The following is a 19,101-nucleotide window of genomic DNA, read 5'->3' on the forward strand; positions in this document are numbered from 1 at the left end:
TTTTTTTTGAGACAGAGTCACACTCTGTTGGCCAGCCTGGAGTGCAGTGGCACGATCTCGGCTCACTGCAACCTCTGCCTCCCAGGCTCAAGCAATTCTCCTGCCTCAGCCTCCTGAGTAGCTGGGATTACAGGCATGCGCCACCACGCCCGGCTAATTTTTGTGTTTTTTAGTGGAGATGGGGTTTCACCATGTCAGCCAGGCTGGTCTCAAATGCCTGACCTCAGGTAATCCATCTGCCTTAGCCTTCAAAAGTGCTGGGATTACAGGTGTGAGCTACCGCACCCAGCCCAGCGTCTTTCTTACTGCCCAGCCTCCATCTCCAAGGTAACAGGGGGCCAGGTGCTGGGCTGGTTCACTGGGGAAAGTCCTGGGGACACATTTAGCTGGGGAGAAGGTAGGGGTGACTTGCCTCTTGCAGATAGGGGAAGTAATGTTCCAAAAGCGGACATGACTGTCACCCAGGGCACGAGTCACAACACTGATGACCAGTGGGAGGGAGCTGGAGAGCAGAATCTTAGAACTGAGGAGCCCCAGAGCTGGTGGGCCATGGCCGTGACCCACAGGTCTATGTGGTTTGGCTCTGATAGTGTTTAGTTACATGGTGTTTAGTTTTTGTTGTAGCTTCTGTTATTGTTTCTCTTTTTATTTTTTATTTATTATTTTTTTTTGAGATGGAGTCTCACTGTGTCACCCAGGCTGGAGGCTGGAGTGCAGTGGGGTGACCTCGGCTCACTGCAACCTCCGAATCCTGGGTTCAAGAGATTCTCGTGCCTCAGCCTCCCGAGTAGCTGGGACTACAGGTGCCCGCCACCGTGCCCAGCTAATTTTTGTATTTTTAGTAGAGAAGGGGTTTCGCCATGGTGGCCAGGCTGGCCTCAAACTCCTGACCTCAAGTGATCCACCTACCTCGGCCTCCCAGAGTGCTGGGATTATAGGCATGAGCCACCGTGCCCGGCCATATTGTTTTTTAATTTTAAAACATTTTTGAAGTTTTAGTTATCTCCTTAAAAATTCAGAAGTATTGGCCGGGCACGGTGGCTCACGCCTGTAATCCCAGCACTTTGGGAGGCCGAGGTGGGTGGATCGCCTGAGGTCGGGAATTTGAGACCAGCCTGACCAACATGGAGAAACCCCATCTCTACTAAAAACACAAAATTAGCCGGGCGTGGTGGCACAGGCCTGTAATCCCAGCTACTCAGGAGGCTAAGGCAAGAGAATCGCTTGAACCCAGGAGGCGGAGGTTGCAGTGAGCCCAGATCGCACCATTGCACTCCAGCCTGGACGACAAGAGCAAAACTCTATCTCAAAAAAAAAAAAAAACAATCAGAAGTATTAGCATGAAGATCCGGACTTTTGGCTACTCCTGAAATTGCAGAGGATCTGGCATCTCTGGGCCTGCATGCTCACAGAGAGCCAAGGGCAGCAATGCTGTCTGGTGTGGTGACATGCTGAAGTGTCCCTGCAGATGCCTTGGTTGGAGGCTGGTGAAAATGAGCCTTTTAACCTGTGCATCTAACACAGCTACTGTTGAGTGTGAGAAGCACAGGGGCTGCGTCATCAGCGAGCGTTCTTAGAGAGATCACAATGAGGATGTTAGGTGAAGTGGCTTCTCGAGTCTCCTAGATTCTCCTGATGGCACTCTGCCAGGGCAGGGTGAGAGACGTCAGATTTTAGGAAGTTCAAAAGTAGGACTTGACTAACCACTTAGGCCCCCAGCTCTACCTTTTAAAACCCAGCACAATTACTTTATGTGGTTGAAAAAAATGAAGCAATGAAACCTTGATCCAACTTTCACTCTCCAGGTACAATTTCTTAGTAATGCACTGGCACCATCCTGCTGTGTTGCCCACAGGTTTTATAGTTCACAGGTGAGCATCAAATACACACAGCCTCATCAAGAATGTGCAAGGAGGACCAAGAGGTGGCCCCTGCAGTTGGGGCAAGGTTATCCCCCAGATCTAGCCAAGGTCTGCCTCACACCTTCAGAACAATTTAGATTTCTCTTATACCTGGCCAACCTACTCTCTACACCTGTAGGGTGATCCTGGGCTTGACAATAGGTGAAAATTAAAAAATTGAGCCACCTGGATAAAAGCATAATAGCCACAGATTGAGGAGAGGCAAAGTAGAGGGAAGGACAGTGACAGTCTGGGGAATTTTTGGACTGCTATGCAGGCATTCATCCACAGCAGCTTCTTATGCTGCAGTGACCAATCCCAACATCCTGCTCACTCCAGGGTGGTCAGTCCCAGCATGCCCTGGTGTGTAGCAGGTGCACCAGGAATTGCAGGTAACCTACTGCTGAATTGTCCACACATCATTCCCATTCCCAATGGAGACAAGTGGCTGCCCATGGAATATCATTTACTTGTGGCAGGACAAGGTTGAGAACTGATGTTTGGCCCCATCCCCATGACTACAAGGACAGCCCGGTGCCTTGAAAGGAGTAGGACAGAGCAGACACCTTTCCAAGCCGATAGGGCCAGAATGAATCAGCAGCACATTCCCAGGGCCACAGCTTAGGATGAGACATAGACTGTGGACTGGCTTGTGGAAGGCCATGGCCCCCAGTGGGGAGGATGACAGTAGAGGATACACCCTCATATTGTCTTCCCTGTCCCTTAGCACCCAGGAGGAGTGAGGCCATCCACAGACTGGGATCTGGAGGGGGAGGCAACATTTTGCCAAAGATAGTTTTTTCTTCTTACATCATTTTATTAAGTGTTCATTCTCACCCACCTTTTAGAAAACGGATTGCAGTCATGCCTGCCCCCTGTTGCAGATATCCCCAAGGGTCCTGCCCCTAAGTTCTATTGATGTTGCCTGGTCATTCTGTTTTGTGTCCACCCATCTCTCTCTCACCCCCACAACACTGCCCCTGTTTGGGCAGCCAGCATTCCCTTCCTGAACCACTGCAGTAGGACCTTTCGGTTCACGTTCAGCACTGAAGCCAGCGTGCTTGAAACCCTGAAAGGGCACCCTCTGGTTCTGGATTCTCCAGGACAAAGTCTCAACTTCTTTGTCCAACTTTGCAGGCCCTCCAGGATTAACCCCTTCCGGACCAACTCCCAAGTTCATCTCTGACTGCTCTCTCTCCATGTCTCCTGCTCCCACCCTGCCTTCAGCCATGGTCAGCTTCCAGCCACCTTTCATCTGGAACTTGGCACATGCTGCTCCTCTAGCCTAGAACTTTCTATGACTCATGAATACTGATCCCTCAGGACTTGACCCAGATGTCACCTCTTCTGAGTAGTCTCCCCTGATTTTTCAGGGCTGGGATCCTGGGTTAGTCTGTTCTTGCATGGCTGTAAAGAAATACTTGAGGCTGAGTAATTATAAAGAAAAGAGGTGCTGGGCGTGGTGGCTCATGCCTGTGATCTCAGCACTTTGGGAGGCCGAAGCGGGTAGATCACTAGGTCAGGAGTTCACAACCAGCCTGGCCAACATGGTGAAACCCCATCTCTACTAAAAATACAAAAACTAGCCGGGTGTGGTGGCGGGCACCTGTAATCCCAGCTACTCAGGAGACTGAGGCAGGAGAACTGCTTGAACCTGGGAGGTGGAAGTTACAGTGAGCCAAGATTGTGCTACTGCACTCCAGCCTGGGAGACAGAGCAAAACTCTGTCTCAAAAAAAAAAAAAAAAAAAAAGAAGAAGAAAAAGAAAAGAGGTTTAATTGGCTCATGGTTCTGCAGGCTGCATAAGAAGCATAGTGCCAGCATCTGCTTCTGGTGAGGCCTCAGGAAGCTTGCAATCATGATGGAAGGCAAAGGGGAGCCAGCATGTCACATGGCGACAAAGAGAACAAGAGAGAGAAGGGGGAGACCCCAGAGTCTTTTAAACAACCAGATCTCCCATAAACTAACAGAGCAAGAACTCCCTATTACCATAAGGGATGGGGATGGTGATAAGCCATTCGTAAGGATCTGCCACAATGATCCAATCACCTCCTGTCAGACCCCACCTCCAAAACTAGGGATTACATTTCAGCATGAGATTGGGGGGACAAACATCCAGCCTATATCAGTTCTCCCTCATCATCCCTCGCGGCAACTCATGTCACACGAGCCTGCTTACTTGCCTGTTTCTCCCACTGGACTAGTGACTTTTTGAAGACAGGGCTCGTGTTTTCTTCCTCTCTGTTTCAGTGCCTGGCACCGTGCCTGGTACCTAGAAGTCACATCCTCTCCAAGGGAATACTCTGGAGTTGGGTCACCAGAGAAAGGGCCCTGGTTTGACCTCTTAAGAGCTGTGTGATCTTCAGCAATAACTTAACCTCTTCAGTTTCTTTATCTGAGAAATGGAGGAGAAAAATTATACTTAACGTAGAGGGGTTTTGGTGAGTATCAAAAAGAGATAATAACCCAGCATGGTGGCTGGCATAGAGTAAGGGCTCAAGAAATGTCTGTACCTGCCAGGCGTGGTAGCTCATGCCTATAACCCCAGAGCTTTGGGAGATGAAGGCGAGAGGATCGCTTGAGCCCAGGAGATCGAGATTGGCCTGGGCAACTTGGCAACACTCCAACTCAGGCCTGGTGCGGTGCGGTGGCTCACGCCTGTAATCCCAGCACTTTGGGAGGCCGAGGAGGGTGGATCACCTGAGGTCAGGAGTTCGAGACCAGTCTGACAAATATGGTGAAACCCTGTCTCTACTAAAAATACAAAAATTAGCCGGGTGTGGTGGCGTGTATCTGTAATCCCAGCTACTGGGGAGGCTGAGACAGGAGAATCGCTTGAATCCAGGAGGTGGAGGTTGCAGTGAGCTGAGATTGTGCCACTGCACTCCAGCCTGGGTGACAGAATGAGACTCCATCTCAAAAAATAAGATAAAATAAAAACTCCATCTCTATAAAAAATTTAAAAATTAGCCAGGCAGGAGGCTGAGGTGGGAGGATCTCTTGAGCCTAGGTGGTCAAGGCTGCATTGAGCCATGATTGTGCCATTGCATTTCAGCCCGGGTGACACAGCAAGACCCTGGAGACAGACAGACAGAGAGAGAGAAAGAGAGAGAGACAGAGAGAGAGGAAATATCTGCACCGTTATTAACTAATAAATTGAGTAAATATTGAGAATGTTCACAATGTGCTGAGTGCTATTCAAGGTGCTGAGGACACAACAGTGAATGAAACAGACAAACATCTCTGCCCTTGGGATGGGAAAGAGACAACAAGCAAATAAATATGGGATAGAATAGATTTAATGTCACACGTAATAAAGGCGATAATGAAAAAAAGTTAGAGACAGGGATGACAGCAGTTGCTTTTCGGATAGTGTATACTATAATACTAATTTACTGTAAGTCAGAATTTCTCAACATCGACACCACTGGCACTCTGGACTAGATACTTCTTTGCTGTGGGGAGCTGTCCTGTGAACTGTAGCGTGTTCAACAGCGTTCCTGGCCTCTATTCACAGATGCTTGCTGCACTCCATCCCCCACAGTTGTGACAACCGAAAAATATCTTAGACATTACCAAACATCCCCTGGGGGCAAAATTATTCCTCGCTGAAAACTGCTGCTACAAATAAATGTCTGCTGAATGGTGCCTCCCCCATGAAAGTATATGTCCACATCCTAATCCCTGAAACCTGTGAATATTACCTCGTAGGGTGAAATATTTGCTCAAATTAAAGATCTTGAAGAAGGGAGCTTATTCTTGACTATTGAGATGGACCCTAACAGCTGTCAGAAATGCCCTATGAAGTGACACAAGAGGTTTGGGAAAAAATTAAAATATCAAGTGCCCGAACAAGAGAAAGGCAGAGTGAGATTGGATAGACCCTCATAGAAGAGAAGCCACAAGCCAAGGGATGCCAGGGAACTCCCACTGCCACCAGGAGGTAAAAGAGGGCAGGAACAGATTCTCCCCTAGTGACTCTTGAGGGAAAGCAGCCCTGTCAACACCTTCATTTTAGACTTCCAGCCTCCAGAATTGTGAGAGAAGACATTTCTGATGTTTTAAACCACCGTGTCTGTAGTAATTTGTTACAGCAGCCTAGAAAACTAATACAGAAGGGATGCATCATCAGTGCGGGTGGTTTCACCATCAAGAGCTATAATCCAAGATTCCCATGGGGTGTGGGGGCACCAAGGGGAAACTTCCCTTTTGCCCTCTGAAGTTTCACTGAAAAATCTCAGAGAAGAGGCAGATAAATAGGAGAAAAAGCATACAGATGTATTTAATGTGTGTACATGGGAGCCTACAGAGTGAATACCCAAAGAGACGAGGGAACTTGTCCACTTTGATGCTTAGGTTCAGCAAAGTGTGGACAGCCGTGTAGATACAGAATTGAACAAAAAGCGTATGATCTAATGCTCTACCGACTGAGCTATCCAGGCTCCCTAAGGGTATGATCTAATGCTAACGGACTGAGTGGGGAAACCTAGCAAGGCCCGTCTGTCTAGATTCTTCTTGGCCTCTCTGTGCTGCATTCCTTCCTTCTGGGTGTAGGACAGGACTCTCGCTGGAATGGGAGTCTTATGACCTACATACAGTCAAACAAGGCCTGTCTGGCTAGATTCTTCTAGGTATCCTGGGTTCTAGATTCTTCTTGGTATCCCGGGTTCTAGATTCTTTTTGGCCTCTCTGTGCTGCATTCCTTCCTTCTGGGGGTAGGACGGGGCTCTCTCTGGAATGGGAGTCTTACAACCTACATAGAGTCAAACAAAGCCAAAACCAAGAAAATTTCTTTATGGCCAGTTTTTATACAGAAAGGTGGAGGGAAACTTAGAGTAGAGTAATATAATTAGGTTTTATGGCTGACTTTGGGGGAAAAGGGTTCTGTTTCTACCTGCCTTGGAGAAGAGGGATTCCAGTTTCTATGGCTAATCTTGGGGGAGCATGGGACTGAGAGACTTGAGGGCAGAAGGTTAGAGAAAAATGGTTGCTTCTGAGGCTACTGTGGAGGACTTTATTTGGGGTATCATTTTCTAAGCCTCAACAGGGAATTTAGGAAAGAGCCATTGACATGGATGCATTCTATGTGCAGATCACATGAAGCTAGAAGGGTTAGTCCAATTGGGCAATGGGTTCTGGACCACTGACAGGGGAGCTCTATATGAATGAAGTGGATAGATCTGAATATCAGGTCCCCCTCTTGGGAACCTAAGACCCAACTGGAAAGGGCCAGAATGATGTGGCTTAGCAGCATCAAGACAAAAAAAATAGCCCTGGGATTTTTTCAACAACAGTAAGTTCAGGATGAGTCAACCTTTAGGCCACCCTAGGCTACAGCATGACAGTGGTTGTCAAGGTAGTGTGACTATAGGTGACTTTTTTTCTTTTCCTAATTTTCCAGAATTCCTCTAATGTAGTTCGGAGGCTTTGATTGTTATAATAAAGGTTAAATTTGGTATCAGGGACCTCACTCTGCTAGACCCCAGACTGATTAGTTCCTTCATAGAGTGTTGGGTTCAGTGGACACCACACTTCAATGGAAACTGATCAGGCACCTTGGAATCCTATACATAAGGGGGAACAGAGAGCTGGGCTGCCCCTTGAAGAGAGCTTACGTGTCTCAAGTAATGCTTAGGAGAAGAACTAGGTCGGATATTCAAGATGCTAAGTTTCAGCTCTGAGCACCATGGTTCTTCTCTCCCTTCTCAAAGTGAGGTTCATGAACCCCTAAGGATCCCTGAAACCCTTTCAGTGGTCCACGAGTTCAAAATTATTTGCATATAAACATAAAGATACAATTTGCCTTTTTCACTGACATAATTTGCCTGGAGCAAAAGCAATGATGAGTAAAACCACTTGTGCCTTCACATGAATCAAAGCCTTGGCGCCAGGCTGGACACGGTGGCACACGCCTGTAATCCCAACACTTTGGGAGGCTGTGGCAGGCAGTTCACTTGAGGCCAGGAGTTTGAGATCAGTCTGGCCAACATGGCTAAACTCTGTCTCTACTAAATATACAAAAATTAGCCAGGCATGGTGGCACATGCCTGTAATCCCAGCTTCTCAGAAAGCTGAGGCAGGAGAATCATTAAAACCTGGGAGGTGGAGGTTTCAGTGAGCCAAGATCACGCCACTGCACTCCAGACTGGGCTACAGAGTGACACCTTGCCAAAGAAAAAAAAAAAATAGCAGTGGCATCAAGCTGCAGTAGTAGCTGTTGGAGTTTTTCATTGATGCATTCAGAGGATGCGTTCTTTTATTTAAGAATGTCCTCAATGAAGCAGTTAAAATTATTAATATTATTAAAGCACAATCTTTATTCTATGTGACAAATAAGAAGTAAGCAAAAAGCACGCCTGCTGAATACTACAGTATGAAGGTAGCTCTGGGAAAAAAAGCACTTGTGCTATTTTTGGATTTGCCAGCTGAACTAGACGTTTTCCCCCATGGAACACCATTTTTACTTGAAACTATGGTTATTCAGACTTAAAAATTTGGCAGACAATTGTTTGAAAATGAACAAAGTGAGCCTGTCACTTGAAAGAAAAAGACAGTATTTGTTGCCATTGATGAAATCAGAGCTTTTAAGTAAAAATTCAAATGTTAGAAAACCCATGTCATGATCTTGACATCTTTCCGATACTCAAAGTTCTCTGATGGGATCAGAGATGATATCAATGAATGTGATTTTTGATACTGTGTAACGAAATATGTCAACATTTGGAAGATCTGAATAACTTCTGCATCTGTGAACCAGTATGTTCTATAATAACTGAGGCATGTTATTACAAAATCATGCCTGGATAAGAGATCCATTCAAAGTACAAGATAGAACAATGGATTTTAAAAATGGACTGTAGAACAGTATGTTCCACAATGACTGAGACATATTTTTACAAAATCATGCATGGATAAGAGATCCATTCAAAGTACAAGATAGAACAATGGACTTGAAAAATATATAAAAGGTCTTTGATACGATTTCAGATTTCACATTGGAGCTAACCTTTGGAAACTATCACTTGCCAACTTTTCAATATCAGAAAAGAATATCTACAATTATTTTTAAAATCCTATTAAAATACTCCTCCTTTTATCTACTCCATATTGTGAGACCAGATTTTTTCCCATATACTTCAATCTAAATAACATATCTCCACAAATTAAATGAAGAAGCAGATATGAAAATCCAGGTGGCTTCTACAAAGCTGGATGTTCAAGACATTTGCAAAAATATAAAACAATAATATCCCAATAATTTTATTTTTTTTTTTAGACGGAGCCTCGCTCTGTCACCCAGGCTAGAGTGCACTGGCACCATCTTGGCTCACCGCAACTTCTGCAGCCTGGGTTCAAGCCATTCTCCTGCCTCAGCCTCCCAAGTAGGTGGGATTACAGGCACCCACCACCACACCTGGCTAATTTTTGTATTTTTAGTAGGGAAGGGGTTTCACCATATTGGCCAGGCTGGTCTTGAACTCCTGACCTCAGGTGATTGGCTCCCCTCGACCTCCCAAATTGTTGGGATTACAGGAGCGAGCCACCATGCCCGGCCCCCAATAATTTTGTGGGGTTTGGGATATACAGTAATTTTTCACAGAAAGTGTTATTTATATTGACATGTAATGAGTTTGCTGTTTATATTTTAAAATGTATTAAATAAATATTTTAAATGTCTCAGTTTTTTGTTTAAACTTTTTTAATTTTTAATTTTTATGGGTATATAGTAGGTGTGTGTATGTATATATACGTTTATGGAGTATGTGAGTTTTTTTTGTTTTTTTTTTGTTTTTTTTGAGACAGAGTCTCACTGTCACCCAGGCTGGAGTGCAGTGGCACTATTTCGGCTCACTGCAACCTCCACCTCCCAGGTTCAAGTGATTCTTCTGCCTCAGCCTCCCAAGTAGCTGGAATTACAGGTGCGCACTATTACGCCTGGATAATTTTTTTTTGTATTTTTAGTAGAGATGGGGTTTCACCATGTCGGTCAGGCTTGTCTTGAACCCCTGAGCTTGGGCAATCCACCCGCCTCGGCCTCCCAAAGTGCTGGGATTACAGGCATGAGCCACTGCCCCCGGCCTACATGAGATATTTTGATACAAGTATATAATGTGTAATAATCACATCAGGGTAAATGGTGTGTCCATCACCTCAAGCATTTATCCTTTCTTTGTGTTAGAAACTATCCAATTATAAGCTTTTAGCTGTTTTTAAATGTACAATAAATTATTGTAGACTGTAATTATCCTGTTGTGCTATCAAATACTAAATCTTATTCATTCTATATATTTTTGTACCCATTAACCATCCCCACTCCCCCATCCCCACTACCCTTCCCAGCCTCTGGTACCCATGATTGTACTCTCCATCTCCCGGAGTTCTCAGTTTTAACTTTTAATACGATAAATATCAGTAGATATTACCCACATGAACAAAAGTTCTATGAGGTCCTCCATAATTTTTAAGAATATAAAGGGGTCTTCTGACCAAAAAATTTGAGAACTGCTGCCCTCTGTATGCTAAAAGGTAAGAAATAAGCTCCAAAAAGATTTTGGTGGCTGCCACATTGGGAAAGATTTTAAGGGTCCCAAGGTCTGGGGCATGTTGGGACATTATCTCTAGGGTAAAGAACAAGCCTTTGTAACTTGCATCCCCCATCAGTAAGAACAAGGCACAGCACAGGGTGGGTACTTCTGGATTTTAAAGCATCCTGGGGAATTCTGTCGGACCATTTATCATGTGACTTGAGGGGCTGCTAGTGCCGAGGGAGGCCCAGCACGAGAGAAGGCGCTGTGGCAGGTCCAGGCAATGGTGCAAGCTGCTGTGCCGCCCTACGACAATCGTGTTCAGTCATATCAGAGATGCCACATGGATAAGGATGCCATATGGAGTCTCTGGAAGGCTCCAAAAAAGAGAATTTTGCAGCACAAACCTCTAGGGTGCTGAACCAAAGCCATGGCTCCTGCAGCAGAGAAATGCTTGTCACTTGAAAATCATATCCTAGGGTGCTACTGGGCCCTGATAGAGACGTGTGCCTGAAGATGGGTCACCAACAACTAAGGGACCACAAGACCCCATCACACACCAGGCTATAAGATCTGGGGAGAGGGGCAGCAGCTGTACAATTGCTTCAAACCCAAACAGAACCAGAAGGTACAAGTAAGTTACATGGACAGATGGCACCTGCCTCTTTTGCATCCATATTTCTCTCTCTCTCTCTTTTTTTCCTGAGACTGAGTCTCGTTCTGTCGCCCAGGTTGGAGTGCAGTGGTGTGATCTCGGCTCACTGCAACCTCTGCCTCCCGGGTTCAAGCAATTCTCTGCCTCAGCCTCCCAAGTAGCTGGGATTACAGGTGCCTGCCACCACACCTGGCTAATTTTTTTTTTTTTTTTTTGTATTTTTAGTAGAGACGGGGTTTCACCATCTTGCCCAGGCTGATCTCGAACTCCTGGCCTCATGATCCACCCACCTTGGCCTCCCAAAGTGCTGGGATGACAGGTGTGAACCCCCACGCCCGGCCCCATATTTCTCTTTTAACTCACATCTATGGCCTTGAGAAAGCTCTTTCTGATAGAAGTGGAAAACTTCAGACCTGGTTCACAAATGGGGCAGCACAATCGGTTGTTACTAGCCAGAAATGGACAGAAGCTATACTATAACCTCACTCAGAGGTGGCTCTGAAGAACAATGGTAAAGGGAAATACTGGCAGTAGGCAGAGATGGGATAGTACCTTTGGTCATTCGTGGACTGTATATGGAAACAAGTGGAGGTATAGATATACATGGACTCCTGGGCAGGGGCCTGGAAGGAACAAGACTGGAAAATCAGAGGCAAGGATATCTGGGGTAGAGGCATGTGGATGGACACGATGTATGTTAATGTCCAGTAGAGAAGCTCTACCACAGGGAGGCCTACGACTATCAAGAGGACATTAGCCAGCTTCTCTCCATTGGCCACATCAGTGCTGGTGCAATGGGTGGTAGGAATGGAGACCACACATGGACAGATAGTTATGAGAACCATTTCAGAAGTCTGAGATCGAGTACTAGTTGTCCATAGTGTGGCCAAATCAATGAGGCATCCTTTTATTGACTTTCCTTCTTTTCCTATTTCTCTTCTCTTTGTTCCTCAACCTGTTCCCTCGGATCACATTCCCAAATAACCTGTCGCAAACAAGCCCTTTTTCCAGGCTCCATTTGAGGGGGAAGAGGCTAAGTTAAGCTACTACCCATTTACAATTGTAACCCCTGTTCACACTCCTAGCCTCTCTTACACGGCTCTGTTTCTTTTTTTCCATATAACCTATTTATTATGTCTATTGTTGATTATGTTTCTCTCCCACTAAAATATAAGCTCTGTAAAAACAGGGATATTTGTCTGTTTTGGTCCGTGTAGTGTCCCCAGCACCTAGAACACAGATAAAGTTGTGTTGAATGAGTGACTAAGTGATTAGAGCTAATGTATGTACATTTAGATGCTAAATATTTAGAACATGGTAGAAAATTCTGGGCCTCAGGAAACACAAGGTTTGGCTGTAGCTGGTTTGGAGACTGTGGTCAGGACTGAGAAATTTCAGGATTCAAGAGACTAAGGAGTGGGTTTGGCTTGGCCCAGGAGCAGGGCTGGTCCAAAATTTAGAGTCTCGTAGAACCAGAGCCTTTCCTGCCCGTGGTGCCATGTTTCAGCCAAAGCCTTTATGCTTGTACCACAACCCACCCCTGTGGTTAAGAGCCCAGGGTCTTCATCCAAACAGACCTGAGTTCAGAGCCTACCCCTACTACTTCTTAGTTGTGGGATCTTGAGCAAACTACCTCTCTAACTTCAGTGTCATTATCTGCAAGGCTGTGCTAAGGACACATTCTACTTGGTTGAGTTGTAATGAGAACTGAGGGTTAAGGTTCCATATAAAGTGTCTGGCACAATAGGAAGTGCTCACTAAGTACCCGTCAGCATTAAACTTTCCCATGTGCCACATGGTGAGGGTGGCGGCCTTTCAGTTCTAGGTCCTCTCTTCCTTCTGGTGGGAGAGTCGGGCTTCCCTCAGTAATGTTGCTTATTCCAATTTGTTGGGTGAAGGTCAGAAGAGAGATACAGTCTGGGTGAAAAACTCCTGAGTTCTCCACAGGGTGCAGAGCCACTGGGTGTCCCTTGCAAATTGAGTTCACAAGGTCCTGCTCCAAGAGTTCTAAATAAAAATGAGCTCATTGATTTGGACACCCAGCTGGGTGCACCTTTCAGCTTCATTTTTGAAACTTCGAGTCTGTGAAACATGGGCTGCCTGGGGTGTATCATGTCAATCCAGCCCCAGCAACACTCACATCATGCTGTCTTGCCTCTACTTACCCTGTGCCCTGTCAAGAGCACCCTTCCCGCCACCCTACACCTGAGCTACCTGCTGAAATCTACCAACCCTTCTGTTTGTCCTATTCTCCCTTTCATTTCTTTGTTTTCGTTTCCTGCCCTCTTTGGCTTTACAGCAGGCTTCTCTCCCCAACAAGTTCCATTTTATTGTTCAACTAGTTTAACATGCATGTTTAATTGAACAAGGTCAAACGCTAGTCAATATTTTGCCCTCCCACCAAATAATAGACCTTTCCCACTCTGATCACTCCTTACCAATTTGTTATTGTTTTATGGTTCTTTAGTTTTATCTCATTTTTTTTTCTTTTTTAATTTTTTTTTTTTTTTTTTTTTTTGAGACAGAGTCTCGCTCTGTCGCCCAGGCTGGAGTGCAGTGGTGCAGTCTTGGCTCGCTGCAACCTCCACCTCCCAGTTTCAAGTGATTCTCCTGCCTCAGCCTCCTGCATAGCTGGGACTACAGATGCAAGCCACCACGCCTGGCTAATTTTTGTATTTTTAGTAGAGATGGGGTTTAGCCGTTTTGGCCAAGCTGTTCTCAAACTCATGACCTCAAGTGATCCAACCACTTCAGCCTCCCAAAGTGCTGGGATTACAGGCATGAGCCACCATGTCCAGCCTATTTCATTTTTTTCTAACTCCACAAAGTGGACATTTTTGTAATTATTTTATGCTATCAGTGCTTATTAAATCCACTTCTGTGTTTACATATTTCTTTGCTCACCATTCTTACTTGAATCTTAGACTTTTTTTTCTGAGATTATTTTTCTTGTTTTTGAAGAACATCCTTTAGAATTCCCTTAGGTGAGAGTCTGTTAGCTATAAATGCTCTCAATTTTCATCTGAAAATGTGTCTTTTAAACCTTATACTTGAAAGATAGTCAAGGTTGACAGTTATTTTTTTATTAGTACTTTGAGATGTTGTTCCATCGCCTTCTGGCTTTAGTTATTGGTATTGACATATTAGCTGCCCATCTACTTCATCATTCATCCATCTTCTGTCTAGTGATCAGCAGTTTTGCTACCAAAAATGTTTGGTGTAGATTTCTTTTTATTTATCATGCTTGGGTTGGAGGAGCTTCCAGAATCTGAGGATTGTGTGTTTCATCAAGTCTAGAAATTTTCCATTTTCTTCTAGAACTCTAATTAGACATATTTAAATCCTTGTTCCTTGTCTATGTCTCTTAGCCTCTTTCATATTTTCCACCACTTTGTCCTCCTGTGCTCCATCCTGGGTAAATTCTTCAAATCTATTGTTCACCCCAGTAGCTGTCTCTTCAGCCATATTAATCTGCTGTTTATTTTTATGTATGTATTTATTTATTTATTTTTGAGACAGAGTCTCACTCTCACCCAGGCTGGAGTGCAGTGGCACAATCTCGACTCACTGCAATCTCTGCCTCCTGGGTTCAAGCAATTCTTGTGCTACAGCCTCCTGAGTAGCTGGGATTACAGGCATGTGCCACCTCACCTGGCTAATTTTTGTATTTTTAATAGAGACAGGGTTTCACTGTGTTAGCCAGGCTAGTCTTGAACTCCTGGCCTCAAGCCATCAGACTGCCTTAGCTTCCCAAAGTGCTGAGCCTTAATCTACTGTTTAATCTGTACACTGGGCTTCTATTTTCAAAAATTATGTTTTTACATAACTGCTTGCTTTTTTTCCCTCAATCTTCCTGGTCACTTTAAATAGTCTTTTGTTCCTTATCTATACTTTCAATTACCAACTTTTAATTCTTGAAGCATATGAAACATCCTTATTTTATATTATATATACTGCAATTCCAACATCTGAGATGTGTTCGAAGGTCTGCATTTTTAGTTTATTGCTTGGTGCTCCTCTCACCTAAAGCACCTTGTGTCCTGTGTTTTATGATTTTTCTGTTTTACAAACATGTGAACTCATGTTCCATGGGAGTTTTTCTGTGGGATTTCTTTGAGTCATGAATATAGGATGAGTTACTCCAGAGACAATTTTTATCATTTGTTTCTGCCACGTGCCTAAGGAGCTATTATTTACCTTACTTTAAATTCTTATCTTATCTTTTTGTTTGTTTGTTTTTTGTGTGGTTGTTTTTGCCACAAAGTCACCATGAGTTTCACCTCCAGGCCTATTAGTGGGTAGACTTGTGGTGAGGGGCATTCAGGGTTGATATTTATTTTTCTCCCACTCAGAGTCCATACTGAGTTGGGCAAGCTCTGTGTCAGCTCGCTTTAAGGAATTTTTCTCTCCGAGTTCTCCACTGTGGATGTTGTATTTCAGTGCTCTTTGTTTAAGGCAGAAATTTTGGATTTTGTTTTTCACTTCAATTTTGTTTCTCAGCTTTAACTTTTGTCCATGTTCATAAGACTGAAGCTCTTGGTCAACTGGATCAACAGATACTTCTCTGCTGGCTGTGATCTCTTTGGATTTTTGTTGTCTTTATATATTAACATATACAAGGTCTCACTCTGTTGCCCAGGCTGGAGTACAGCAGTGCAATCTTGGCTTATTAAAGCCTTGACCTCCTGGGCTCAAGCGATCCTCCCACCTCAGCCTCCTGAGTAGCTGAGACCGCAGGTGTGTGCCACCAAACCTGGCTAATTTTTTGCACCTTTTGCAGAGAGAGGGTTTCACCATGTTGCCCAGGCTTATTGTCGTTTTTGATCTCTGATGATTTTCTTCATTTCTCACCACCTCAGCTACACATTTTAAAAGATGGTTTACAATATTTTTGTGGTGTTTTGTATTAGGAGAATTCTTCAGCATCTGCTGTCTACCATATTGTCAGAAATGGAGTCTAGCCATCCTTCCCGGCCCATTTCAAACGGGTTCCTCTTAGGACCAGGAGACCTCACATTATGTGTGTCCTACCTTGGCCTGTGGTTTGGTCACTTGTGTGTGTGTGAACTTCATCCTCCTTGATGGCAGGAATATGGTTTCCTCTCTTTCGCTTCCGCAGAGTCCTGTCCAGAGTTCTGCACACCAAGACTGTGTAAATGAATGGAATTGCATCTGGGAGCTCGAGGCACCCATGCAAACCTGTGCTGCCAGTGACTTCCACCAGAGGGCAGCGGCAGCAGGTGCCGGCGCTGGGGCAGGACTGGGAGGAGTCTCACTCTGGGGGCGCCTGGTTCCCCGTGGCTCTAATACTTGCCGCATCAAATGCATACACTCACCTTTAGGACCGAACCCAATGGAGGAGGACCGCTCCCCATTCCACATGTTGGGGAAATGAAGACAAGCAAGGATGCAGGAAGTGGAGGGCCAGGAGAGGTGGACCTGGGATGGGACCAATTGAGGCAGGGCCAGGATTTGGAACCAAACCCCTTCTGGATTTGACCACTTCCAGGGCCCTGCTTGGACAACCAAATTATCTATTCCTTTTCTCATTCAAGAAACATTTATTCACCTCCTACCATATGCTCCACAGGGAGTACCATGGGAATTAAACACGCTTGGCCCCTGCCTTCTTCCTATAGCGTCAGTCTGCTGCAGTGCAATGGGGCAACTCGGGGTTTCTCAGGCAGCCCTGGGCTTCCTTCCTTCAGCCCTTTGCTCCTGCTATTCCTTCTGGCCCAGAGGCCTCCCATGATTGCTGTTTGTCAAAATCCTGCTCAGCCTTGTAGACCCAGCTCCCATGCCTGACTCCCACGGAGGCATGCCCAGTCTGGTACCTGGAGATGGGATAGCTGGCCCCACTGTGCCATCTGAGGGGGCGGCTCCCACAAGGCCTTGGCACCCTTCCCTGTGGAAGGACTTGTGGGATGGCCATCTCTCAGGCCCTTCCCAATTTATATTTCTCTGAGGGGAGACTTAGGCTCTTATCTCCAAAAGTGCATCAAGACCACACCCTCCTTCCCAACCACCATTGCACCTAAGGTTAAGATAAAACTCAGGATTGAATCCAAGAGAGCCAAATTACACGGACCGGGACAGGCAATGGGTCATTCACTCCCTCTTCCAATATGTACTGATTGAGCAGCTACTACGTTATCAATTTTTTCTTCTGGGCCACCAGAAATGAGGCATGGCTCCTCCACTTCCCTTCTTCTTAGAAGACCCTCGGAGAAGTGTGTCTGCATGGATGCGTGTGCATGCATGTGTCTGGCTCCGTGACTCTTGGGGTGCAGCCTGGATGGGTGGGCTCCCAGCACAGGCAGCTGGGGCTCTCCCCACCAGCCCCTGTAACAGCAGCCCAGCTTCCTGCAGACCAAAACCACAAGCAGAACAAGCAGGCGTGAGACACTCACAGGTTGGGTTTGATCGCATGCGTGTCGGAGAGGAGAGAGCAGAGAGAGACACAGGAACAAGAACAGCAAAGGGCAGAGCAGACCTGCGCCAGGGGCGCACAACGGCCGTGTCCACCTCCCGGCCCCAAGATGGTGCTTCCCACAGGCAGCCACGCGTAGCAGCCAGAGACAGCTCCAGACATGTGGCTCTTCTTCGAGATCACTGGATTGCTGACGGCAGCCCTCTCAGGTAGGCCCCCTTCCCTCATCTCCTGCCACTGGTGCTGGAGGAGCCGGGTCCGGCCCTCTCAGTCCCCTTTCTGGTTGTTTCCTTGTGGTCACTTTTCTAGGATCTTTTAGCCAAGACTACACTCAGGTACCAGGGAGGTCCAGCATCTGGGGCTAGGAGAGGACACAGGAGCCCCTCGAGGGGCCGGGGCTGTGCCTGGAAGCCTCCTGGAGTGATAGAATGTGGGAAGCATGCTTTGTGCCTTACCAATGGGTCCCTAGGGTGTGAGGAGGGAGGTGCCTCTCCCATCCTTAAGCTCAGGAACTCCCCCATTTCCTATTTCTTGCCAACTCTTAAGAAGGAACCGTTCACCTTCCAGAGAGGCAGGACCACTGATGGTGGTACTTTCAACGCCAAAGCTGAGGCTTGGGGTCCAGCAGGTGTAGGCCAATCACAGGACAGCACTGCCTGAAACAGGACTCAGGGGAGCCAGGGAGAGTTCTGGACAGCCAGGCGCTGATGGCCTCAGCACAACCAGCTGGGGTAGTCTAGGGCATAAGCAAGCATGAAGGCCACCCCCAAGTCTCAAGCTGCCCCCAAGTGTCAAGGCACCTGGCCACCTGGGCCAGGGAATCAGATGGCGTCAAGGTTTGGGGCACTAGACTGTGCTCCCCAGATACTTGCTGGCCCCTGTTGAGTGCAGGGTCCAAGCTGGCCAGAGCGGGGCAGGGGCCAGGAGATGCAGGAGATCCTGACCCCATCGAGCTCTCACATTTTGGGATTTGGGGAGACTGGTGTGGAAACAGAATTCAGGCCAGGGGAGTCTGGGTCCACCCTGCAGCCAGAGAGCCAAGTGCTTTCATTTTGTGATGGAGGAGACCCAGGAAGACCCAGTCAGGAGGGGGCATCGAGCTGGCTTGGAGGACTGGGTACATGTCGCGAGACTCTGGGCAGGGAGTGCTCTCCTCTCTGCCTTGATCTCCAGGCATGTGTTCCAAGCCTGTGGCCTTATACTGGTTCAGGGAAAGCCATTCGGCTCTGGGAACTGGAGTTTGTGTGCCTTCAGCTCTGTGCATGTAGCTTTGCCCTGCTAACTCTACCAGGAGTTTCTGGAGCAGAAGCTCTGGAATTTCGGCTGCCTTCTGCCCCTGAGCGGAAACAGACTGTCCGAGAGTGGCCCCCTTTCCTCTTCCCCATGAAGCCCAGCCACAGGCTCAGGAGTAAAGTCGGGTCCAAAAGATTTTCCCCAACCCAGGGCTTCAGACCAGCTCCTTCTCAGCTTCCCAGCAGGAATGAGGGCCAGGGGCTGAGCTAGGCATTGGTGCCCTTGGCGTCCGAGCCTTGGCAGCTGGCCCAGCAGCCAGCCAGGAGAACTGGCTTTGAATGGTGCCCACAGGAGATG

The 19,101-nt window shown here is 46.6% G+C and overlaps 1 protein-coding gene across 2 annotated transcripts in view; it reads left to right on the forward strand.

Moving 5' to 3' along the window:
• Positions 1–17,484: 17,484 nt before the first annotated feature.
• The window catches only part of CD6 (CD6 molecule), a 48,736-nt gene continuing 47,119 nt past the window's right edge, over positions 17,485–19,101 (forward strand). The window contains exon 1 of one of the 2 annotated variants that reach the window (XM_063608490.1): positions 17,485–17,720. In XM_063608490.1, the coding sequence (XP_063464560.1) occupies positions 17,672–17,720 (49 nt within the window). In that variant the 5' untranslated portion in view covers positions 17,485–17,671. The remainder of the gene's footprint in view (positions 17,721–19,101) is intronic. The other variant, XM_063608491.1, reaches the window with a different exon arrangement.

This window comes from Pan paniscus, chromosome 9, assembly GCF_029289425.2.
Source record: "Pan paniscus chromosome 9, NHGRI_mPanPan1-v2.0_pri, whole genome shotgun sequence".
NCBI classification, from domain to species: Eukaryota; Metazoa; Chordata; class Mammalia; order Primates; family Hominidae; genus Pan; species Pan paniscus.